Source organism: Chaetomium tenue (assembly GCF_020726465.1).
Source record: "Chaetomium tenue strain MPI-SDFR-AT-0079 chromosome Unknown F5144scaffold_1, whole genome shotgun sequence".
Classification (NCBI taxonomy): Eukaryota; Fungi; Ascomycota; class Sordariomycetes; order Sordariales; family Chaetomiaceae; genus Chaetomium; species Chaetomium tenue.
Window position 1 is genome coordinate 5,756,991 of NW_027117329.1, and position 23,922 is coordinate 5,780,912.

The window sequence follows — 23,922 nt, forward strand, 5'->3', positions numbered from 1 at the left end:
CGAAAACGAAACGAAACAATTGCGTGCGACCAACCCGTTGCCTCTTCGTTTGTTGGGCCAGGCCTGGCCGGCGGGTTGGTTGTGCAATATGTACACATTAGGAAATCGGACCCGCGGCCGTTTCGTTTCATGTTTCCATTCCACTTCCACTTCCACACCACCATCTTACCACCACGCCTACCCACCTGTTGGCGGCGGGGTCAACCATGCTTGGCCAGGCCCGGGCATAGTTGACAGTATGTATGTTACACGGGCAACATCCGTCCGGTTTAACCCTCCTCCATTCCTTCCGAGGAGGAGGAAGAGGGGGTTTCCACTAACGCAGGTACAGCCAGACCACGCCCGGAGGGATTCCCGCTGGGTGGGCCTAGTTGGCCCGGGGATTTTGGATCGGGAGGGGGGCTTTTACGCACGTTATCCTTAGGCGGCGGCTTTCCGAGTGGTTGCGGTGCCCGTTGGATGGTGAATAATTCGGCGAGAGAAGCGGGGAGGGCAGTTGATGTGGAGTGAAGGATGCACTTTGTTGCCGAGGGGAGAGGGGGGACACGGCTGCGGGAAGGGCAAGGCACTTTACGCTTCCTTCCCTTCCTTCCTTCCTACCTTGCCAGCTTTTCGCCTACCTACCTAGGTGAAGGTGGTGGGGTTGATTGGAGGGAAGGGGAGTGATGTGGGTGAGTGATTTATGCTTGTTGCGGAAGTTAGTGGCGAGATCGCGGATGGAGTTTGTGAGAAGGAGTCGTTGTTTTTCGTTGCATCTCGGGATCGAGGTAGAATCAACCATCAGCTATTCGTATTTTTCGCCGAGTTTAGTTTGGGGGTATCAATCTATTTTTGTTAGTCCCAAAGACCACTCTGCTGGCACTTACACAGAGCCTTTCCCCTCAACAAGACACTCTCAGCTTTCATTAAAGACAACCCAAAAATACCCCCAAAGTAGCGCCAAACATAATGCATGCCTGATTACCCCACCGTTACGCAACCCAAGTATAATTCCCAAGGCTCGCACAAGGCCCCGGCCGACCGCGGCTGTTCAGGGCCTGTCCGCTGGGCCAACCCGACCCGGTCGGTGCATTGCGCGCATGCTCGCATGCTCGCGTGCCGTAAGCGCCGGGCTCCGCCGGGGCGATGCCCCAAGCACCCCGGCTACATACACAGCCATGCTGCGGACCCGGAGGTAACTCTCCCGCACCGCAGATCGCGGGCCTTTGGAAAAAGATGGGGTCCGGACCAGGCAGACGAATATCCTTGTTTCAATGTCGAGGATGAATTGGGAATCGAGATCGAGGCTCACCGCCCAGGTGGTGATAACCGGATTTTGCCATTGTGAGCCGGAGCAACCCGGAAGCCTCAACCACTCTAGTCCAGTCTCCAAGTCATGCCCGTTGAAGTTCTCGTATCACACACGCACAGTAACCGTGTTTGGCAGTTTACTTCCATCTCAGGCATTCATACATCACATCATAATCTTGTTCAACCCCTCGCATACCCAAGATCCAATCCGTCGCTCCACATGCTAACTCTGCAACGGCTTCCCCATGCCCCCGTATGTGACCATCTTGGTGATCTGGTATTCCCCAGTCCCGTATAACGAACCCTCTCGCCCGAAACCGCTTTCCTTCACCCCGCCAAATGGCGAGGCCGGGTCCGAGATTAGCCCCGTGTTCACGCCCACCATGCCCACTTCAAGGTGCTCTGCAACGCGGTTCACGCGATGCAAGTCGCGCGAAAAGAAGTATCCAGCCAGCCCGACGGTGGTGGAGTTGGCAAGCTTAACAACCTCCTCCTCCGTGTCGAACGCAAACAACCCAGCCACGGGGCCAAACGTCTCTTCGGCCGCCATGGCCATGTCGGTGGTCACGCCTGTCAGCACGGTCGGTTGGTAGAAGTTGGGCCCCAGGTCAGGGAGCTTGTGGCCGCCCAGGACGACCTTCGCGCCCTTCTGCTCGGCATCGCGCACGTGCTGCTCGACCTTGTCCACGGCCTTGTGGTGGATCAGGGGCCCGTGGGTGACACCCTTATCGAAAGGGTTGCCAACAGAAAACTCGCGGACCTTGGCGGCAAACTTGGCTGCAAATTCGTCATAGACGCCGCGCTGGATGAAGATGCGGTTGGCGCAGACGCAGGTCTGGCCCGAGGAGCGGAACTTGGAGGCGATAGCGCCCGCGACGGCGAGGTCGACGTCGGCGTCGTCGAAGACGATGAAGGGCGCATTGCCGCCGAGCTCAAGCGAGAGCTTCTTGAGCGTACCCGAGCATTGCTTCATGAGCAGCTTGCCGACGGGGGTCGAGCCGGTGAAGGAGATCTTGCGGACGGCCGGGTTGGTGGTCAGGACTTCGCCCACCTTGGGAGTGTTGCCGAGGGCGGTGATGACGTTGACCACGCCCTTAGGGATGCCGGCGCGGTGGGCGAGCTCGGCGAGAGCCAATGGGGTGTAGGGCGTCTCGCCGGGGGCTTTGCAGACCACGGTGCAGCCCACGGCCAGCGCGGGCCCGACCTTGCGGGTGATCATGGCGGCGGGGAAGTTCCATGGTGTGATGAGCCCGCAGACGCCGATGGGCTCCTTGAGCGTGAAAACGCGGTTGCCCGGCACTGACGAGGGGATGGTGTCACCGTAGATGCGGGGCGCTTCCTCGCTGAACCACTCAAAGAAGTTGGCGGCGTACGTCACCTCACCCTTGGCGTCGGCTGTTGGCTTGCCGTTCTCCCAGGTAATGAGGGTGGCCAGGTCGTCGGCGTTTTCGACCATGAGATCGTACCATTTCCGGAGCAGCTTGGAGCGTTCGCGCCCTGTCTTGTGGCGGAACTCCTCAAAGGCCACCTCGGCCGCCGCAATGGCCTTCTCGGTGTCCTGGGCGTCAAATTCGGGACATGTGCCGATGAGCTGGCCAGTGGCTGGGTCTAGACCTGGAGTGAGCAGACTGAATCAGGGCAAGTCTGGCCGAGTAACCCTCACCATGGACCTCAAATGTCTTGCCCGACTGGGCCTTCACCCATTCGCCGTTGACGTAACACACATCTTGTTTGAAAAGGGAGGGGTCTCTGAGCTGACGGCAAGGTTAGCCGCCGGATACTTGCAGTTGAATCGACGATAATCGGGGAGGATGCGGTGAGTGTTTAGGTAGTGAGTTACCTTGGGAGCCATGGTGGACGCTAGGCGTAAGGATAAAGATGGGTTGACAATGGCGGGGAGTGTTGACCGCCGGAACTGGGACCTGACTGCTGCAACCCGCGAGGCGGAAAATAGAGTCTTTTGTAGAACCGACATGCCGCCAGGCTGCGTCGCTGTTATAGCAAGGGAAGCGACCCGAGGTTATGTTGGTGCAATGAGGAGACAGCTCCGCAGCTGCGGAGGCCCGAGGGACGGGATGCCAAGGCGAGTTAGATCACTGGTAAGTCGATGGGATGATAACCTCGGGCGGGAAGGTGGGCTGTTTGGATGGAATTGGAATGTAATTGGGGGTTCGGATTGGCAAATTATGTCTGAGAACCGCACCTTCCGCGACTTTCATCTGACCTTTTGTCGCCGCTGTTTCTTCCCAGTAGATGACGTCGGTGTTCAAGGCCAATCGCAACTACGAGATGAACCGCGGTTTGGCAATCCTCAGCCAAGAACGGGCGGGTTAAGAGTGGAGAAACGGGGCCGAGCATCGGGAACGGCAGTGGAGGCGATCCCCGGGGCGCCGTGGCGCTCAGCGTCTCTTTCTGGAGCAATACCTCTGAATATCTGTCTCTAAGAAATGCACGGAATATTCTTTTAACTTTCTAGTTCTGAGCAGGTGTACTTTATTCTTCACGATCGTCCATCAATATCCTCATTAGAGTACAAATCCAGATCAGAAACCAGGATCCTTGCATCCCCGCGCGCACGCAACAGGTCGCCGGGTTTAAACCCCCTGAGGCACGACCCTTAGTGGTTCAACCCTCCCTATAATTCTTTCTGGTAACATCGTACAACTGCCAGGTATAATGTAGCACAGAGACCAACATTCAGCCCGCAACACCAGGCTTGGCTCGACTCTCAGCATTTCGATGACTGTTGAATGGATTGAGTTACCTGCTTACCCGAGTGGCTTGCCTCAACTGTCTCAAAACCTCATGAGCAAACAGTGTTTCCACAGTGTTCCCCAATCCGCTCTCGTCAGTTACTCGCGTCCACGATGCCGATCAATCAATCCAACCTGCATGCTAACCACTCACCGTGCGCATTCAGCAATCCAACGCTGCATGCCCGTACCACAACGTCAGCGGCTACTATGTTTGTTGAGTCTTGTGAGCGGCCCCCCCGCCGACCATGCACCTTTTTGGCCGAGATCATGGCCGATTGCTGGAACTCAACATCCCCGCCGGTACCTACCTTAGGTAACCCTGAAGGTGAGGAATGTGACGCAATCCCAGTTGATGGAGTTCGGTGAGGGGGCATGCGCGCGGGTAGCATCAGGAATGGACCTGTATATGAATGATTGTTCGTCTCCTGCCGGCCATGTCTTTTCTTGAGAGGCCTTTAAATCCCACTTGATGCACGTTGTCAGGATGAAACAAGTTGCCCTCCTTTATACCCTCACTAGCCCGGCGCTGGTCAGGTCTGAGTATACCGTTGCTGGTTCGGTAGAGAGCAACGACGTCTTTGACGGATATGTTAGCTACAGCATCGAGTTCTCGAGCTTTCCGGAATTCGCTGGTAGGTGTCTCCAACATTGTCTCGTGTAAACAACCCCTTTAACCGCCACAGGAAATGACACACATCCCAACACTTTCTCGGATACCCTGTTAGACAATATCGGGCACATCATTGGGCACAAGCCCTACATCCGTGTTGGCGGAAACACCCAGGACTATGCTCTCTATGACGCTTCACTGCCCTACGCCCTCAATGGCACCTTTGACCCGGCACGATCCAAGGACTACCCAACGACCATAACCATTGGGCCGTCCTACTTCGAGGCTTACAATACCTGGAAAGACGTCAAGTACTATCATGGCTTCAACCTTGGTCTTGGAGGGAATAGGTCAAGCGGGTGGCAGACCCTGTTGGACACTGTGCCGTTGGCTTGCAAGGCCCTGAGCGGCGGGAAGCTGTATGTCTGGGGGTACGGCAACGAGCCAGACCTGTACTCGACCTCAGCCCAGGGACCTGTGAGGCCGTCCGACTGGAGCGAAGATGCTTACGTCTCCCAATGGCATAATGGCACCAGGCAGATCAAAGCCCTCATTGAGGAGCACTGCCCTGAGCTGGCGGACGAGGACAGTTATGGTTACATGGCGCCCTCCTTCGCCGGTGTTGGTAACCGTCTGAAAGCGGCGGCTGCATGGGCAGCGGGACTCAACGACGACCAGAACGTCAAGTTATTCTCAACCCACAAGTAAGCCCTCTTCATGAGCCCCTTAACCGCCAACAGGCGCTGACCGTACCCAGCTACATCAGCGGCGCCGAGACCCCCGGCGTGACCCTCCAGGGAACACTCATGAACCACGCGGTAACCAAGCGATCCGTCGACGCGCATGTTGACGAGTACAACACGGTACTCTCGCAGTCCACCGACCCCGTCCCGCCCCTGATTTTCGGCGAGACGAACTCCCTCTATAACCAAGGCCGCCCGGGCCTGTCCAACACCTTTGGCGCCGCCCTCTGGGGCCTCGACTTTAATCTGTATGCGGCCTCGGTGGGCTTCAAGCGGGTGCACATGCATATGGGGACCAACTACCGCGTATGCCTCCCCCCCAGCCCCTTCACATCACTCCCTTCTATCTTTCCCCTCCCCAACCAACATCCCCTTCCACTAACACCCCATTCCACCACAGTACGCCGCCTGGCAACCTATCTCCACCGCCCTCACCACCATCGGCACCAAAGCGCCCTACTACGGCTCCATCGCGGTAGCCGCCGCCCTCGGCCCAACCCCCGCCACCGTCGTCGAAATCCCCCTCACCTCCTCCTCACAATCCACCAGTTCCCTCCTCCCCGAATCCGCCTACGCCATCTACACCGCCCACGGCACGCACCTCACCCGCCTGATAATCCTCAACCTGCACACCTACAACACCACCATCGACGGCGCGGGGCTGGAACCGCTGCCCGGCACCCCGACCCCGCCGCCGCGCGGCGTCGCCGAGTATGCCTTCCAGCTGCCCGCCGAGATGGCGTCGCGGGTGGTCGGGGTGCGGCGGCTGATGGCGAACGGGAGTGATGCGATTACGGGGATTAGTTGGGATGGGTGGAGCTATAATTATGAGTTGGATGGGGGCCGGCCGGTAAGGTTGGGGAATGTTACCGTGGGGGAGAGGGTGGTTGTTGGGGAGGGGGGGGTGGTGAGGGTGGGGGTGCCGGATGCGAGTGCGGTGGTGGTGGATTTGGATTTGAAGGAGGAGGAGGGGGAGGGTTTGGGGGGGGATGTGGTGGCTGTTGATGTTGATGCTGATGTTGGTGTGGGTGTGGGTGTGGGAGTGGGTGTGGATGTTGTGAAAGGGAAGGGGAGGTGAGATGTGGGAGGTAGGTTAGGATTATGGGATAGGGTTGTGATCAAAGGAGGCGGTTTTTTTTTCGTGTTGTTTGTTTTGTTGTTTGATGGTGTGATGATTGATGAAGGCCATGACAAACGACCCTCGTTTTGACACGAATAATGTGGAAGGCTATACGGCGTGGCAGGGCAGCTGCATTGAGTGTATCAACTACACTAGACTAAACCAAGATATCATCCATAACCTGTTAACCCCAACTCCACGATCGCAAGAGATCAAACTCGTGATGCCGAGAAATAGCAGCCCCGATTCCCCATTGAAAAAAGATATACAAGCCACCTGGCGTCGCAGATATTCCAACCCAGTTACCGCAGGGCGCCGTGTGCCCCGGCCAGCAGAGCAGTGGCGCTAGACACAGCTCTGGCGCCGTTCCATACATAATAATCCAGCTCCACCCCTACACTCAGCCAGCCTCTCAGCTGTACCGGAGGGGCAGTTTCCTTTCCAGCGCGTGGAACGCTTGTGTCCGCGGGGTGAACGGCGCCTGTTCGGGTGGTGGCGTGGGCTGCATCTGGACCGAGACGCCCTTGTTCTTCGCGGGGTGGCGGCCGTACCCATCGTCCTCATCGTCCGAGTCATACATGTCGAGCTCTTTGTTGGGAAGCATTGCCCAGATGGCAAGGCCAGCCTGGAAGAGGTAAACGACGCTAAACCCCTGTCAGTCGTCCGTCAAGATAACCATGAGAGTGTATTCCTCAGCTTACAGCATAAACACCGTCACGCCGAGCGTCCCTTGAACCATCTGGCAGGTCTTGGTAGCTCCGTAGGGTTCCGCAAGCTTACACCCTTTCCGGAGATGCCAGGGAGTGGGGCTCGGATATCGTGGGTCGGCGTAGTCGGGGCCGGCTTGGCCGTAGACGCTCACCGTGTAGAGGGCGGTCAGGCCGAGACTAATGATGGTGCCGAAGATGGGATAATAGACCTTCATGATGGTGGCAATCATTTTGGCCAGGAGAATGAAAAGGGAGACGACAGAGATGGCGACATTGTAGTCAGTCAACCTGGTGGGGTTAGTCTCCCGGAGATGTGCCCACAGAGCCAAGGGCACTCACATTCGTGACCAGACAAAAGGGATGGTCGGTATTTTCTGGTAATTGGCGTATGCGTAGAGGATCATGTTGGGGTTCGAGTTCAGCTTGTTCTCATAGCCGATGCGCCAGAAGAGCGTCCGGAAGGCGTCCGGTTGCTGGACGCCGAAGAGGACCAGCAGGGTGATGACGCCGGCCAGCTCGGGAATCATGACGAAGTAGAGCGGCCGCCTAGCTCTCCATGGCCGATGGAGAATCCGGTATGTGCGCGCCATTGTTTGTTGCTCGAATGCCGGTTACGTACAGCAGTGTGTATGTCGTCCGGTTCTGTAGACTCTTGGCCTCGCGCCTTGTGGCTCGTCTTGATGCCGCTTTCTCCAATCCTCGGTCGGAGGTCCGCGCTGGAGGCCAGATGCCGGATGCCGGATGCCGGAAGCCGCCAGGGAGCGGCTCACATTGAAATCCTTGCAATTGATCGGGCGGGTTGCCGAATGAGCACTGCTCCGGCTGTCGTTTGTTGGCGACGACAGATGTCGCGATAATACCCCTCGCAGCTGCGCTTGTCGTAGTGTGAAACAAAAAGGAGGGGGACAGACGGCAGCCGCGATTTAAAGGGACCGCCATCATTTCTTGCGCTCACAGGCCTCGCGCCCGCCTGTGGTGCCGCCCGCGACCATGGCAAACACCCCCATCCTGAGCGGCCTGAAGATGCGGGTGGCAGGTCAATCACAGCTCAACGCCCAATGAGAGCGCTAGATGGGGTCGCTGTCGCAGGGTGTAAGCGCCGAGTTGTCCAATCGCAAAGGTGAGTGGGAAGAGCGGGGCTTTGGGGTGGCAGCTGCTTATGGCCGGCAAGACCTGTAAAGCTCTCCTGACGGCTGGCTAGTGTTACCCACCAGGCGCTCCGTGATGCCGCCATTGAGGTGACCTGGGCTGAGCAACCTCAAACCAAAAAAAGCTGGACTCCAACAGAAAATAGAAAAGCAGCAAAAGAGGATCCAGAATAAAACTTAGATAATAGAAGCCAATGAAAAGGAAAATAAATTGGGCAAAAAAAGCTTCATCCACACTTAGAAGCCGGCTTTTTTTTTTTGCCGGTTGGTGATGAGCTTGAAGACGGGCGCTTTGCGGCCGCTGCCGGTTGGTTGGTGAAGCCAAGTGACAACCCAGTCGCTTTCGTGATTTCCTACCAGTCGGGTTCCTAACACGGCTTTGCCATTATTATATGAGTGTGGGGAGTGCGTGATCCGGAACCGACAGGCTTCTTTCTTCTTACTTCCGAGTCACAATGTCGACCGACCGGAACCGGCCGGCCGATAGTTCGAGTGCCTTCAGGATGGTGCAGACATCGAGTTATACATCACCAGTGGTGAATAACTGGGTAGTGTGCTGGCTTGTGCACCAGCCATCTTCTGAGGCGGCCATTCCGCCCAGGGTTGAAATTGCTGGGCTGATCTAAAATGAGGCTTTCCGCCCTATTCCACCACATAGGGCTGACCGTCGCCGACATGCCGGATGAGGCGCAGAGGTCTGCTCCGGAGACGAAAGGGACAGAGCCGTTGTCCCGTGCAGGAGTGGAGGCAGGACGGAACAAACTCCGATCTGTGGGCCGGGGCGCGATCTCAATAATCGACGGCCGGGTGCCCAGAAAGCCCAGCTAACTAGGCATTTCCGTGGTGTGGCCGGTTGCATCCTCAAGCCTTTTTTATGCCGCCCCGTTTTCAATAGAACGGGCGGGCTGGAGGTTGGTTCCCCAGTAGTTCGCTAGCTAAGCGGTGCCGATCGATGTTGGTTGCCTTTGAACGGCATCGCCAGAATTGTCGATCGGAGTCTGGCCACAACAACTTGGCGATCAGCGCTGTGTCGCTGATGGGAATCGCGGAATGCCGCTGTCAGCGAATGGGAATTGTGTCTCCAACACAGACCAAAGACTGGGCGACCATTGATTGGTCTCTTGCTCCAGGTCTCTCGTCGATGGAGCCAAGAAATAGGCCGTTCCAGAACCCGAAACTGGCGCCGCACAGAGGGACACGACATTTCCCCAGACATTGAACCGACCATGCTGCTGTATGGGAACCACGAGAGCCTCATCAGATTGGCAGAGAACGAGGAGGGGTCTCGCAGATAATGTGCGGTGCCCGTAGAATTCATCCCTCACGTCTCCGCTTTCCGTCGCTAGGATGATGCACTCGGGGATATCAGGTGGAAGCCCCTCTCTGTACGAATAAATCCGAACCATTGAACCCTTGAGGCGCCGCGTGTGTTACTTTGAACAGACGAACACAGAAGGGATGAACGGTTTTTCGATCTGCCATTGGCATAAACTTAGCAGATCGTGGTGAGGTCTGCGAATGTGCCAAATGGAAAGCCCCCCAGGCCCTCTCGTTCTTGCCAGGGTGGAGACTTCGTGATTGCAAGGGTCAACAAGCTGCTCCACAGCGGACCAAACGGCACAAGAAAACTCCAAGCTCCAGACCCCGATGGACCGCACCCCCCTGTCGCCTGCTTGGGCTCCCGCTCGCCGCCTGCTGTTCTGGGCGGACTGTCGAAGACTTCCTCTCCACTTGGACGCGGTGTTGACGGATCCGTATCCTCGTTCTTGCTGTGCATCATCAATCGGATGCAGCGCAGACGGGACAGCGCAGACAAAACTCCCAGCGGTCGCCGGAACTGTTCGGGTGTTTCTACTGCCCAGATAGGTAGTAATTAGGTAACTAGGGCATGTAAGGTAAGGTACCTTACTGTCCAGACACACCTTACCACCCGACCTGGCCTCTTTCCTGTCCGTGCTTCCCCCATTGCATCGCTGCTGCTGCTTTCTGGTGGCTGCTGCAACGTCTCCTAGGTCGGTCGCTCTTTCTTTGCGTATAACGCCCTGGGTTTCCTGCCCCTTCCTTTCCAGGTCCTCTATGCAGAACATGCCGTGCCGTGCAGCATCGCCTGTCCCTGCCTAAACATCCATTGGATCGAACTTTCTTTTCCACCGGATGCTTTCCCCCGCGACAACCGAAGTGCCCTGCGGAGAGTGCCTGTCTTCCGTTCCATGGTCCCCGGGCCGTCGTCGGTCGATGCCAGCTTCCACCTGGGTTCTTTTTTTGTGTGTGCAATGACACCAACTGAACACGGCACTCCTTCGGGTCCTCGAGTCTCAACTACCACCTACCTGCAGCCCGTGGGGTGTACAACTCCACCGTTACTGCTGCCATTCTTTGAACATACGCTACCGGCGGCCGACTTAACTCCTTTGAGTGCTTTCGCTCGTGCGGTGCAGGCAGTGTATTCGAGGTACGAATACTGAAAACCCTCCTTCACAGGCTGCCGTGTGCGACGAAAGACCATATCCCGGGAGAGCTGAACTGTATGCTCGCCACAAACCAGCCCCGGCTCGCCGATCTTGACCATCCCGTCCCCGGCACCTACACTCCCGTCCTCCTTTCTTCCTTCGATTTTATTTTTGATTTGACTTTTTGCGTGCCAATGGGCCCCGCTGTTGGGCTGGCTTGCCGATAACGTGTGCTGTCATCATCTGCTCGCTCCGGTGCCGTTACTTGTGGTCCCGGGCCTTCGGTAGCGGACTCAGCTCTCCGTAGCCGTGTAGGTCGCTCAGGAAATCAGCCAGTGCCTCGGCAGCCCCCCCCTCCCCTCCCCCCCTGCTGGGAGAGCGTCGAGACACGCCGGTTTGCCTCCGACATGACACTTCAAGACCAACCCAAGCCCTGTATATCTCCTCCACACGCCGCTGCCTCACCCCCACCAGACCAGCTCCGCTCTGTCCCTCCCGGCGCATCGTCGACCAACGGCTGTTCAGTTGCCTCCGCTCATCCTGCTCGCCGCACGGGGAACAGCAGAATTAGCATTACCAGCAGTCATCACCTAGACGAGCTTGTCGGGACGATCGAAGAACAAGACGACCAGTGGACGCGAACGCCTCATATTAGCCGGCATGATCTGGTAGCTCGCTCACTGACAGGAGAAGTATCTAAGATTGGGCTTCTCCCGTCCGGAACTCGGGGCCCGGGAGCCTCGACGGGGCCACCGCCAGCAGGCACTCAGGGCAAGAGGTGCTCGGCGACGGACAAGAGCGCCGTGCACCCTTTCGGGTCGCCGACCAAAAAACCCCGGCTTGTGGCTCCCGGAAATCTCTCACTGCCATCCCCCTTGGACGAGACGATCTCCGCCCAGTCGGCTGTGGCATCTCCCCTCTTCTTCTCCAACTCGCCGAGGCGCCTGCTGAACCGCCCACCCAGCTTTCCTACCCCGGAAGTGGTTCCGTCGATAATGGGCGGCAACGAAGCTCTCGGCGAAGTGACCACCCTCCGCTTGCCGAAAGGGCAAGTCAGCGTGACAAGTCCCGCAAGGTCATCGGGCACACCGCGCAGCTGGTCCTCAACCGAATTTTCCAGTCTATCCCGCAGCCCCGATGGTTGGCCTCAGCCGTCCGTGGTTCAGCTTCTTCAAGGGATAGGGGTGGTCGAGCTGTTGGAAGAAGATGAGCGGCCGACCTTCATCATCGATCTCAACGACCCGGCGAACTTTCACCCCGGTCCTCTACATCTTCTCTACGCTAACGTCGCGCTGAGGACGGCGCCCGGCCTTTTGCAGTTGTTACAGCTCAATCAAGCAGATCCGCGGCCCAGCCCCGAATTTTCCGAATTCAAGGCGTGGGCCGCCAGTTTAGTAGGAGATAAGTCAGGCACCGCTGCGGTTGCTCAATCTGCACCTTATGCTGGGTTCCCCTGGACTTTTTCGACGCTCCGGAGACGGTTCCGGATAATTCGTGGGTACCAGAACATGACCTTCAACACAGTGACCTCCCCGAGCCAAACACAAGCCTCTAGGCCCTCGCCTGCCGCCGAACCGCTACCAACCGGGCCTTGGCCAGAAGAGAGGCCAATCTCACCCGGAGAACGCAGCGATTATTTTGGAAGAGCCGAGCAGAGGGGCCCTCGCTCCCACTCGGAGCCTCGAAGTAGGACTGGCTCAACTGCCGACACTGTTATCCGCTCCTTCGATGACCTAGCGCTCTCATCCCCGCCGCTACATACAACGTTCGACTGGACCCGTATTCCCATCGACGACCCCGGCCTCCCCGCCCACCACCGGTTTGCACGGTCGATCGACTGGGCGTCCACCCCGCTTGGGCCCATCGAGTTTTGGCCGATCGAGTTGCGAATTATGTCTTCTATGATCATGGGCAGCCCGCATCCGGCCGCCCTCTACTGGGGCCGAGATTATGTTGCCATCTACAACGAAGCTTACATTTCGCTTGCCGGCCAAAAGCACCCCCAGCTAATGGGCTCTCGCTACCGGGACGCCTGGCCCGAGATATGGGGCCAGATTCAGCCAGTCTTCGATGCCGCTTGGGATAGTGGGTATGCGACGATGAAAAACGATGACACACTCTTCGTATCCCGTCACGGCTTTATGGAGGAAGCATTTTTCAACTGGGCAGTCATTCCTCTGGTGGGAGGCGATGGGACGGTGGTGGCCATCTACAACCCCGCGTTCGAAAATACGCGCCGGAGGGTCGTCGAGCGCAGCATGCTGACACTTCGCGAGGTCGGTATCAAGACAGCGCAAGCCCGCGATGTGAAGGGGTTTTGGGCCCAGCTCCAGAAAGGCCTGGAGTACAATGAGTTTGATGTTCCCTTTGCCCTCATCTACTCGGTCGGCGAAGACAGCGAGAGTGAAGTTTCATCTCTAAACTCAGGGAGCCTCGCACATCCGCCGCAAATCATCCTTGAAGGCTCCATCGGCACACCTGACGGCCATCGCTGTGCCGTCTCGTCTATCGATTTGCGCTTCAGCGACGAGGGATTCGCGCCGTACCTGAGGGAGTCGATGGTGCATCCGGCGACTCCTATCGTACTCAGCGAGGCGGACGGCACCCTACCAACCGCTCTGCTACAAGGCCTCGCGTGGGGTGGGTATGGAGACCCGTGTCGTACTATAGTCGTGTTCCCCGTACATCTCACCACGGCAGGAGATGCCGTGGTCGGGTTCGTCGTCTTGGGAACGAACCCACGGCGCCTTTATAACGAGGATTACCAACTCTTCGTCAACCTCCTTGCCCGTCAGCTCGCCACCTCCTTAGCCTCCGTGGTTTTGTTTGAGGAGGAAATCAGACGCGGACAGAAGGCTGCCCGCTTGGCTGCTCTCGATCGTCAAGAACTCTCGCTGCAGCTTCACCTGCGGACACAGGAGGCCGTCGAGAGCGAATATCGCTTTACGAGGATGGCCGAGTTTGGGCCCGTCGGCTTGTTCATTGCGGATGGCAATGGGCACATCAACTACTGCAACGAAATGTGGTACAGGATATCTGGGCTCCCGAGAAACGCCAGCACCTTCGCCGCATGGATGCAGAGCATCCGAGACGAAGACCGGCCCGACACAGAACTCGCGTGGCGTCGTGTTGTGGAAGATAAGAGAGCCGTAACGCACGAATTCCGATTCAACGGTTCCAGGGAACTCATTGATGGCCATCTGGTTGATGTTTGGGTTCTGATGAGCGCGTACCCCGAGAGGGACGGGACCGGGGGGCTCAAGAGCATCTTCGGCTGTATCACCGACATCTCGCAACAGAAGTGGGCCGAAAGCTTCCAGAAACAGCGACGGGACGAGGCGGTTGAGCTAAAGCGCCAGCAGGAGAACTTCATTGACATAACCAGTCATGAAATGCGGAATCCGCTGAGCGCCATGCTGCAATGCGCCGACGAGATAACGTCAGGTTTAAGTCGATACACCCAAGGAGACCCATCGATCCGCGCCCCTGGTGCGATGAATGCCTTGGTTGAAAGCTGTGTCGAGGCAGCTAGCATCATATCGCTGTGCGCAAACCACCAAAAGCGGATTGTGGACGACATCCTGACTCTGTCCAAGCTGGATTCGAACTTGCTACTCGTGACGCCTGTTGATGTGCAGCCCGTCACGGTAGTGCAAGATGTACTCAAGATGTTCGAGACTGAACTCATGACGAATGGCATCGATAGTCAAATGACCGTCGACAAGTCGTACCAGGACCTCGCCGTTGACTGGGTGAAACTGGACCCTTCGCGACTTCGCCAGGTTCTCATCAACCTTATGACCAACGCCATTCGATTCACGCAAAACCAGCCGGCGCGGTCGATCGCGATCAGTATCGGCGCATCTACGGACGTGTGGGAGGACGGCTTGTCGTACGTCCCTCCCCGAAAGCCAACACCAGAGGATTTTACCGATGAGGCCGAATGGGCTGGTGGTGAGAAAATCAATATCCACTTCTCCATCACCGACTCCGGCCCAGGGTTGGATGACAATGAAAAGCAAATCTTGTTACAGCAGTTCAGCCAAGCAAGCCCGAGAACGCACGTTCAATACGGCGGCTCTGGCCTGGGACTCTACATTTGCCGGACATTGACAGAGCTGCAGGGCGGTCAAATTGCGGTGCAGTCTCAGAAAGGGCAAGGAAGCACATTTGCCTTCTACATCAAGGGCCGGAAGTCGGACCATCCCCAAGTCGACTTTCCACTTCCTACACCCGTGTCCACGCCCATGCTTAACGACAACATACATCTCCCGCAACCTCTGCATGATGTACCGTTGGAACAGATACCATCCCCGGCAAGACCTGCCACGCCAACCACCGAGGCCGCACAGCAACCACTACCTCCATCCCCCATGGTGCAGCCTGACCCTGCCCGGCTCGATATCCTGGTGGTCGAGGACAACCTGGTGAACCAAAAGGTCCTGAAGCGGCAGCTAGAGTTTGCGGGGAGCAACACGTATGTCGCCAACCATGGCGGCGAGGCCCTGGCCGAGCTACGCCGTTCCCGCTTCTGGTACGAATGCGCTGCCGCTCCGGAGACTAAGCCTAGCGGGCTAGCGCCGCCGGATTCCGTGTCGACAAACCACGGCAGCAATTGCCAGAATATATCGGTTATCTTAATGGACCTTGAGATGCCTATTATGGACGGAATCAGTTGCACTCGCGAGATCAGGCGTCTGGAGGCCGAGGGAATCATCACCCATCACATCCCCATCATCGCCGTCACTGCCTATGCCCGGCCGGAGCAGGTGGAAAACGCAAAGGCCGCGGGCGTTGTAAGTTCTTTGCTCTCATATGTTGTTACCCTCCATTGACGCTGGCTATGATGCCGTTGCTGACCATTGCATGTTCACGTAGGATGGCGTCATATCAAAACCCTTTCGAATCTCGGAACTGATACCCAAAATCGAGGAGCTCGTCCTCAAGTACAACATGGTACCGAAGCCATGTTGACACTGATGGAAAGCTTTTGTCGGAAGGGAGTTGGGATTAGGGTGTTGCGCCTTACTTTGAGGGCGGTATGTGGATGTGGAGTTCTGAGAGGATGCGTATAGGTGATGGGGTCACGCCGATTGTAAACACTGGGGCGTTGTGTTGTTGCGGGGAGTTGCGATGGTTGGGGAAAAGGAGGGTGTAATGGGTGAATGGATGATTAGCGTGGGAAGATACTGTGGCGTTTGTGATCTGTCTGTCACTCGCATCTACAGCTGCTTTGGGGCGTTAGAAAGGGGGAAAGGAGTTGGGAGTCAACAGGGGTGGAGCGAGTCTAGGGAACGAGTGAGAGGAATAGGAAAGAAGGGGGATTGATAGGCATCTGTGAAGGGGCGGAGGATATACCACCTTGCAGGATATGTTGAGTTTGGGGTAATCAATAAGAGCGGGTTCACTGTGTGAGATTGGAGGTAAAGACGGCTATGATGATGGTAATGGTGATGGTGATAAATAGCTAATGTCTCCTCACCTACGAAGTAGCTAAGCAGAAGTTCGCCCAAAACATGTATAATCGAGGGCAGTTTCCATCTCTCACTGAATCTGTTGGCAGAGCCGGACTTTACGAACATATTAACTAGGGATGAACCATGCTAAATAGGTACTTATCCACACAGGACCGGTAGACACAACACCCAAGTCACAATTCGAGAAAGCGCAAGGACGACAGAGATAGGCGAACTCAACACGCGAGAGGTATATTATTAGCTATTAGCGAGTTTTGGGTCAGCCCTCCCCTTAAATCTTCACCCTAAGTGGCGAGAAGCAAGGACAGAACACCCGTCCGATGGTCCCGTTCCTCAACCGCCACACCACCACAACACCAATTTTTTATCTTTTGTGATTTTCTTCATCTCCCATCACCACTTCCACATCGTCCTTCGCATCGGACAGACAGACCCAAAGCCAACCTAAACGACTGTGCCTTCTCTTTGCTGAGGGAGGATAGGCGGGGGTATACTCTGGGTATCAAAAACACAGGAACAAAGACAGGAAAGAGCAACGTCAAGCATAAAAGGCAAAAGAAACAAAAGCATGTAGCAGCAGCGAAACAAATTATGCGGTGATCCATGTGCCAGACACCGAGGGGTTTCTCTTTGTCCGCGTGCAGCCAGGAGCTGAGGGTATCAGAGAACCAATCTTGACTTGGGTATCTCGAAATGCAGATCCGATCCCGACCAAATCCGAGGGTAGTAAAAAAGGAGGGTATTGTGCCTCTCGTAGTGGCGTGCGTTGTTGGGAGAATTCGCTCTAATTATTTTTGGGTCGTACTTCATCTCCCGTCCGATCCGATGCTCATGATCATAGCAGGCCGGAACCTCACAGGGTGGGGCGCGTCGCTTCCTAGGCGGCAGCGGTCACAACCGGGGTGGGCTCCGCGGGCTTGGCCGGAGTCTCCTCCTCGGTGGTGGCCGGAGCGGCGGTGGTGGCCTCAACCTCGGCGGGCTTGGCAGCATCCTCGGTGGCAGGCTCAGCGGCCTTGGCCTCGGCCTCGGTCTCGCCCTCGGTGGCGGGAAGGGCGGGGACAGCGGGGGTCTCCTCAGCCTTATCGGTCTTCTCAGCCTTGCCCTTGCCCTACGGATGTATTAGTATCACACGTCTCCTCAAATTCATCGTTGTGTAGTTGTGATCAACTTACCTTGATGGTGGCACGGAGCTTGGAGAAAGCCGAGGGGGACTTGGGCTTCTCGGCCTCCTCATCGGACGAGGCATCCTTCTTCTTGCCGAAGGCAAACGGCAGCGAGCTCTTGCGCTTCTCGCTCTTGACCTCCTTCTTGGTCTCGCCGTTGACGGCAGCGGGGACCTCAACGGCCTCGGTAGGGACCGTCGCAGGCGAAGAAACCTCGGCGGAGAGAGGCTCGCTGGTCTCGACAGCAGGGATCACCGGGGCAGTCTCAGCGACAGCTTCAGTGGTGGCGGGGGTCTCCTTGGAGGGAGAAACCTCAGTCGGGGTAACAGCCTTCTTCTTGCCGAAGGAGAGGTTGCCGAAAATGCTTCGAATCTGTTAGCTGATGGCAATTGACTTCCAAGTATTGTGTTTCTTACCTAGTGCGCTTGACTTGGGCGGGCCGGGTCTCGGCGGCCTCCTTCTTGTCCTCCTCCTTGGCCTCCTCAGCCTTGTCCTCGGGCTTAGCCTCGGCGGCAGCCTCAGTGGCAACAGGGGCCTCAGCGGCGACCGGCTCAACGACAGCGGGCTCAGCGGCGGTCTCAGCGGCAGGAGCCTCAACAGCCTCGGCGACGCTGGTCTCAGCAACCGGGGTCTCGGCGTCGGCGGGCTTGGCCTCAGTGGCCTCGACGGCCTTCTTCTCCTCCTTCTTGCCAAGGAAGTTGCCGAAGATGGAGGCACGCTTGCGGCTGGCAGAGCGGCGCTTGGGCTCCTCCTTCTCAGCCTTTTCGGTCTTCTCCTCTTCCTTCTTGGGCTCGTCCTTGACGGCCTCAGCGGCAGCCGTCTCGGCGGCGGGAGCGGCCTCCTCAGTGGTGGCAGCCGGCTCAGTGGCGGTAGGCTCGGCAGCCGGGGCCTTCTCCTCCTTCTTGACAGGAGCAGGCTTCAGGCCCTCGAGGGTCTTCTTGTAAGTCTCGGACTCAGTAACGGTGGCAGCAAGCTCCTTGGCCTCGGCAATCTTGGCCTTCACCTGAGCGACCCAGTTATCACGGTCGGCAGCGTTGGCAGCCTTGAAGGTGTGCTTGTGTCCCTTGGCAGTCAAGTAGAACTTGTTCGCGCCATCGACGGCAGGCTCTGAGGCGTCGGCCTGGAATGCGTTAGCGATGGCGTTACAATACGAATGATTCATTGATCATCCTACCAGGTGGATGGCGCCGTTGGGGGCAGCCTTGTCGCCCTTCTCGCTGTAGAAGAGGAGACCCTTGCCGGTCTCGGCGGCCCACGAGGTGACATGGTGAGCCACATCAGCGACCTTGTCGGCCTTGAACGAGGTGATGGACTTGAGGTCGACGGGCTCAGTGCCGAACCAGAACAGCTGCTTGGTGTACAGGAAGTTCCTAATTGCTGGGTTAGCGACGCGATAATGACAATGCGCCATGAAGCTGAGACTCACTTGGGGAAGTTGGCGCCCTGGCCCTTGTGCTCGAGGTGGCCCTCCTCAACGGGCTTTACCTCCTCATCCTTCTTAGCGTCCTCAGCCGGGGCGGCAGCGGCCTCGGTCTCGGCGGCAGCCGGAGTCTCGGTGGCAGCCTCGGTGGCAGTCTCAACAGCGGGAGCAGCAGCTGTCTCGGTGGACTCGACAGCAGTCTCGGCAGCGGGGGTGGTCTCAACAACAGGTTCGACGACGGGGATCTCGTTCGCCACCTCGGCGGGCTTCTGAACGTCGGCCATTGTGCTGTTTTTGGGTTTGCTTGAAAAGCAGGGTATCTCAAGAAAATTAGAAAATGGGTATCGGGGTATCACTGAGAAGACAGAGAGCAAGAAAAAACAGGTGCCTCTGAGTGACGAATTATTATCACGGCGTGGCCTGCACTGGTTCTTGGGGTATCGACGAGGCGCGTTGTGTGCAAAGGGAAAAGAGAAAGAGAGAGGGAGGAGGGCCTGCCGCGTGATGGGCCGATTGGGGCTACTTATTTCGGCACGAGGCAGGTCACGGTTTGTGATGGGACGGCAATGGCTGGGGCCATTCTCGAAAAACGGCAACGACTTGGCTACTGTGACTGTGTAGGGAGCTTTGTGCAGCCCCCCTCCTTCCTCCCCCTCCAGGCAAACCCTGCTGCCTTTGCCCCCAGGTCTCTGACTGGTTCAATTCTGGATCTGTTCTCAAAACGGAAGCAAGCTCTGTGCGGCAAGAACGGCCAGTTGCCCCAATCACCGTCACGGGAAAGTGCTGCCGTGCCCTGGCTGGCAAAAGGGGCGTGCAACGGCTTGTCAATGGATGGGCCAAGGTCGAGTCGCGACCAGAACACGAAATTGCTTCAAGCCGTTTCTGGACAAGGAATTCAAGGATCCAAGCTTGCCCTTGCACGCGTTCAAGCTGCAGCCCAGCGAGCGACCCACAAACGCTGCAGCCCAATGGCCAGTGCACCTCTGGGGTGAATGTCAGCCCACAGTAGTGGGGGTACTTGAGCTGCGAGTACCGGCATGTTCGCTGCATGTCGAGCAGCTCCCTGCGGCATGTTATGGAACCCACTGATGCGCACCGTATTCCAGGCGTCTCGCTCTGGTGAGAGTGGCAGACGCTGTCTAGCCCTTGTCAGGGTGACTTCGCTTGCAAGTTGCTCGTCTTTCTCCGCCAGGATACGGCCAGTCTCCTTGTCGATCCGGTTTTCCAGGTTACCCTCATCAAACACAGTCTCCATCAACCTCAGCCGTCCCCAGTTTGCATGTTACGGCACCTTTTTGAAGCGCCTGTTGGCCGGCGTCTCAACGGGTTAACCGCCGTTCACAAATTCGAGCTTTATTCCTTATACAATTATTTTGGTGCACAAATCGTGACCCTCTTGGTTCGCTCCAACATGGCTTGACGATCTTGCAAATCAAGAACCACAAAGAATCCCGTTCTTGGTCGCAGAGCAGTCCCCTTTGTTTCCTGCATACTGTGTGGATGCTCGCCGGCCACTACCGGTGCCCAGAGGTTCCACCTGTAAAATTTGTTTTGGGTGTAATCAATTTGAGGGTCCACCGTTTCCCTGACTTTGCGTTCAGTTTGCCATTTTCGCCATCGATAGCATAACAGTCCACATGACAATTCGGACCCAGAGTTCGGACGACACTCCATCTTGCAGCTCGAGCTTTTCTCGGCACTTGCAAAGAAAACCCGGTTTGTCATGGCTTTGTCCTCGAGTCCAGGCCTTTCTCTCATTCTCTCCAACTTACGGATCCTCGCAGCGCGTTCCTGCATCGGCTCCACGAAGTGTGTAATTTGAATCAGACTCGAGCCGGGATGCAAAAAGTGGACGTGATTTTCGGGAGTGTTGAAGATGTCGGTGTGCCTCAGATCATGGCCAAGCGAGGTTCCGTGCCCCTCCCTGTTGCATCTTTCCCGGCTTTGAAAAGGCCTGTCACGAAAGAATGGTCAACCAGAAATTATGTGATAGAACCACCACCAACTCTTCGTATTCTGAAGGGAGGCATTCTGTGATTGTCCCAATAACAGACTTGTCTCCAAGTACGACGGGTCGGATATTCTTCCCTGTCTCTCATAGACTGGGATGATAGGTTCGGCGTGCAGTGGGTATCAAACAGGCCAACCAACCCTCCAAACAACAATGCCAACCAAGTATTAGGTACTCGAAGTTGCATTCGAATAGTAACTCAGGTGAGTTATCGGGCCTTCAGACGGTTGACTCACTGGACATCTTCATCAGCTTTTGCCTGGTTGTTAGTGGAGAGGGCCGTACAAAGTACAAGTCGCCATAAAGCTCTGGTAGCCACCATCGAAGCATGCATGACGCCTCCACAGGTCTGGCCTCGCTCCAAGCCAGCCAAGGTTGTGCATTGGTCATGCAACCCGCATATTCCTTACAGCTGCAGTCCGCTGAGGGTCCCGTGCCGCCCACGAGCCTCCAAGGTGTTTCCTCGTGAAGCGATTGGTCCCTCTCGGCTTCGGGTGGGTTGTGGTGCGGGTCCAACATTTGGCTAATTCTTCTCCCATCACCCAATTTCGATGCCGACTCGACAGTCAGATGTCATTCCTCGGAGTTTCAAAAAGCTTTTTCGGGCATGCACCAGCAACCAACTCCGGTATCATTTCCAAACCTTCAGACAGATAGACGCTTGTCGGCTTGCTGCTTTATCGGGGGCATCGTGTCAACAATAACTATCCAATATTCCGTATGTTTTGCTGGCTCCTGGCAAGCTCTTCCTCCAGACTCACCGCCCGCCTCCTTCGAACACAAGCGAAGTCTCCTGTTGATGGCATGGAACTAGGGGTTGCGGCCTGGTGGGGCCCCTCTGATCTTGTCTTGACCTTCCCCCACCCACGATCCACGCCCTTCAACCAACCTCAAAAAACTTCAGCTTCGCTCTCTGCATCGTAGATAGTGAACCCAGGTAATGAGATAAGTTTTAAATATAGCCGGCTCCCTTGCGTAATGCCACTCATATACAGGTCATATTTTCAATGAAGCGTACAATCTAAACCCTTTTCACTCAAGTCCTTTGCCGTGTTCACGCTTTCACAAGCTCATGGAGATAACACGGGAAGAGCCTGGGTGACCAAGGTACGCTAGCCCTCTTACAGCTAGCGTAGTTGACGGCGTTGATCCAGATCTTCAACGTTTCCACTTGCGGGGCCTCACCCAGAAATGGTTGACCGACAATGAACTTTCGGATCTGCCACCATCGAGCCACATCAACCCTCCGAACCTCCCCAAGGTGACTCAAGGCGGATCGTGTTTCCGTCAGAAGAGATGGCGATTTTCTCTCTGGGATGGCGACATTGACATTCCCATACTTCGTAATGAGTACTTCTTTGCTCATTGAGAGCCGACACATTGCATCATTCGCACTCAAAATCTCTCGGTTCTGCTAACGACCTAGCTTTTTACCCGCCTTGCGCAGAAGCCATCCTCCCATCACACCCACTTATCGAGCTCTCATCGATAACGGCCGCTGCCGATCCCTCCCGATCCCTCCTTCAGGCCCTGACACGGCATCACACTACACAAATCAACCTCCTCAAGTACAGTTCGGAGTATATCGACTTACATGTTTCCACCGTTTGCATTACCCAATGTGTGGGGGGTGGGGCAAGCCTCGACCAACCTACTGTTTCCCTTCGTCTCAGCCTGCCCGCCTGACCACCTCTGGTCCGATCACAGAGAGCTTCTTACCTCGCCGAGGACGCCCATTTATGCACGCGGCTTGGACAGGCTGCAGCCCCGACCGATTACACGAGATCACTTATTATTCATTCACACAAGAATGGGTGGGAGGTCTGCACAGCCGAGATGCAAGGTGGTTGTTGCGCCCATCTCCCCGCTTCTTCTCAATGCCTTCCCCCCCACCCCTCCTTCGGGATTGCAGAGATTCTCTGGCTAACTTTTTCGGATCCCGGGGTCGGCCATCCAACAGCTTGTTCAGGCCATCGCTTACTTGCTCAACCGTCCAGCCAGCCAGCGCCTCTCTTGTGATCTGAGTCCCCTCAATCCTCCAATCGTCATCGCCCGACAGGTTCCGTTGCCGCCATGCGAATGCTTGGTGAGGGGCGGGGAGGGGCGGTTGCACAGCCATTCCGTTCCAATTGAGCAAGACCGGCACGCGACTCGTTTGTCGAACAGTGGCATCCCGTGGTTTGTACCACGACAATTGTATAGTTCGTTGTACATGGGTACATGTACACACAGATGCTGCGGGGGAGCGAATGGGGCAAGCCTTTCTATGGTGATGCGGAATCGAGAGATCTTCTCTATTCCTCCACTCAGTGCTGGTTTTCGAGAGGCTGTGGCGTCAGAGAAGAGGAGAGTAGCTGACTCGCTTACTTTTCTTTTGCTCGTCAAGATGAACGTTTCTTATAAGCAAGTGCTTTCAAGGTTCAAGGTGAGCAGTCAGTTGCAAAGTAGGTTCAGTATACTTCTCTTCTTTCTCTTTTGCTATTTTCTCCAGGTGAATGCACGACTCCGCCTTGTCGCAAAACATGTTCCTTATCTACAAGTAACGAGCACTTCCAAGTTGGATTGTGCAACCGTCTGACCGTTTTTCTGATAAGACCTCCTTGTTGCTCTTTCTACCATTGTTGGATCGTTTGGGTAATCTCTTCACCATTTCGATTCATGGCCAAGAGTCGCATTCCCCTCACCCTAGTTTCTACTGCAATCAGGGGCTTATTCAGGGGTAACCAGGGATGTCAACATTGACCCAATCCTCATCGCCCCTATATCCATCTTGAACTCCATAGTTAACAACCCCTGGCTGCATTTACTGGGAAGGGGCCAGGGGTATTGCTGGGATGTCAAGATGCCCGAGTTGTCTGTGGAGACAGAACAACGTCGTTCGAGGCACCGTCGGCTAGGGTGGTCTCAAATGTCAACACCAACGCAAACAAACTCCTCAGCCGGCTGCTCGGTCTGCTTTTGGCCCCGCCTAACCGTTCGTCGGACACCTTCTTTTTCCTGTTAATCCTTCTTCTAAGCATCATG

General features: G+C 56.4%; 6 protein-coding genes across 6 annotated transcripts; 3 read left to right on the forward strand and 3 right to left on the reverse strand.

Annotated features, from left to right (window-relative positions):
* Nucleotides 1-1,345: 1,345 nt before the first annotated feature.
* F5144DRAFT_76798 (succinate-semialdehyde dehydrogenase NADP+) lies at nucleotides 1,346-3,369 on the reverse strand. The gene is made up of 3 exons (XM_066793407.1): nucleotides 3,131-3,369; nucleotides 2,954-3,044; nucleotides 1,346-2,898 (listed from the first exon to the last, which is right to left on the reverse strand). Exons 1-3 carry the CDS (start codon nucleotides 3,263-3,265, stop codon nucleotides 1,514-1,516), a joined length of 1,611 nt encoding a protein of 536 aa, XP_066649452.1. The 5' UTR covers nucleotides 3,266-3,369; the 3' UTR covers nucleotides 1,346-1,513.
* Nucleotides 3,370-4,530: 1,161 nt separating this feature from the next.
* Nucleotides 4,531-6,477, forward strand: F5144DRAFT_598565 (uncharacterized protein; the record flags this gene model as incomplete). The annotated part of the gene is made up of 4 exons (XM_066790958.1): nucleotides 4,531-4,678; nucleotides 4,730-5,360; nucleotides 5,414-5,705; nucleotides 5,800-6,477. 4 exons carry the CDS (start codon nucleotides 4,531-4,533, stop codon nucleotides 6,475-6,477), a joined length of 1,749 nt encoding a protein of 582 aa, XP_066649453.1.
* Nucleotides 6,478-6,899: 422 nt separating this feature from the next.
* F5144DRAFT_77205 (uncharacterized protein) lies at nucleotides 6,900-8,308 on the reverse strand. Its single transcript, XM_066793409.1, has 3 exons — nucleotides 7,569-8,308; nucleotides 7,221-7,517; nucleotides 6,900-7,163 (listed from the first exon to the last, which is right to left on the reverse strand). Exons 1-3 carry the CDS (start codon nucleotides 7,817-7,819, stop codon nucleotides 6,932-6,934), a joined length of 780 nt encoding a protein of 259 aa, XP_066649454.1. The 5' UTR covers nucleotides 7,820-8,308; the 3' UTR covers nucleotides 6,900-6,931.
* Nucleotides 8,309-11,234: 2,926 nt separating this feature from the next.
* F5144DRAFT_480235 (uncharacterized protein) lies at nucleotides 11,235-15,801 on the forward strand (the record flags this gene model as incomplete). The annotated part of the gene is made up of 2 exons (XM_066785216.1): nucleotides 11,235-15,623; nucleotides 15,706-15,801. The coding sequence occupies 2 exons, from the start codon at nucleotides 11,235-11,237 to the stop codon at nucleotides 15,799-15,801; spliced, it is 4,485 nt and encodes a 1,494-aa protein (XP_066649455.1).
* Nucleotides 15,802-17,181: 1,380 nt separating this feature from the next.
* Nucleotides 17,182-19,171, reverse strand: F5144DRAFT_598568 (Pleckstrin homology domain-containing protein; the record flags this gene model as incomplete). Its single annotated transcript, XM_066790959.1, has 5 exons — nucleotides 17,182-17,412; nucleotides 17,477-17,831; nucleotides 17,884-18,587; nucleotides 18,642-18,837; nucleotides 18,894-19,171. The coding sequence occupies 5 exons, from the start codon at nucleotides 19,169-19,171 to the stop codon at nucleotides 17,182-17,184; spliced, it is 1,764 nt and encodes a 587-aa protein (XP_066649456.1).
* A 3,215-nt stretch (nucleotides 19,172-22,386) lies between these two features.
* F5144DRAFT_77635 (uncharacterized protein) lies at nucleotides 22,387-23,608 on the forward strand. The gene is made up of 2 exons (XM_066793410.1): nucleotides 22,387-22,741; nucleotides 22,859-23,608. The coding sequence occupies exons 1-2, from the start codon at nucleotides 22,493-22,495 to the stop codon at nucleotides 23,474-23,476; spliced, it is 867 nt and encodes a 288-aa protein (XP_066649457.1). The 5' UTR covers nucleotides 22,387-22,492; the 3' UTR covers nucleotides 23,477-23,608.
* The last annotated feature ends 314 nt before the right edge of the window (nucleotides 23,609-23,922 follow it).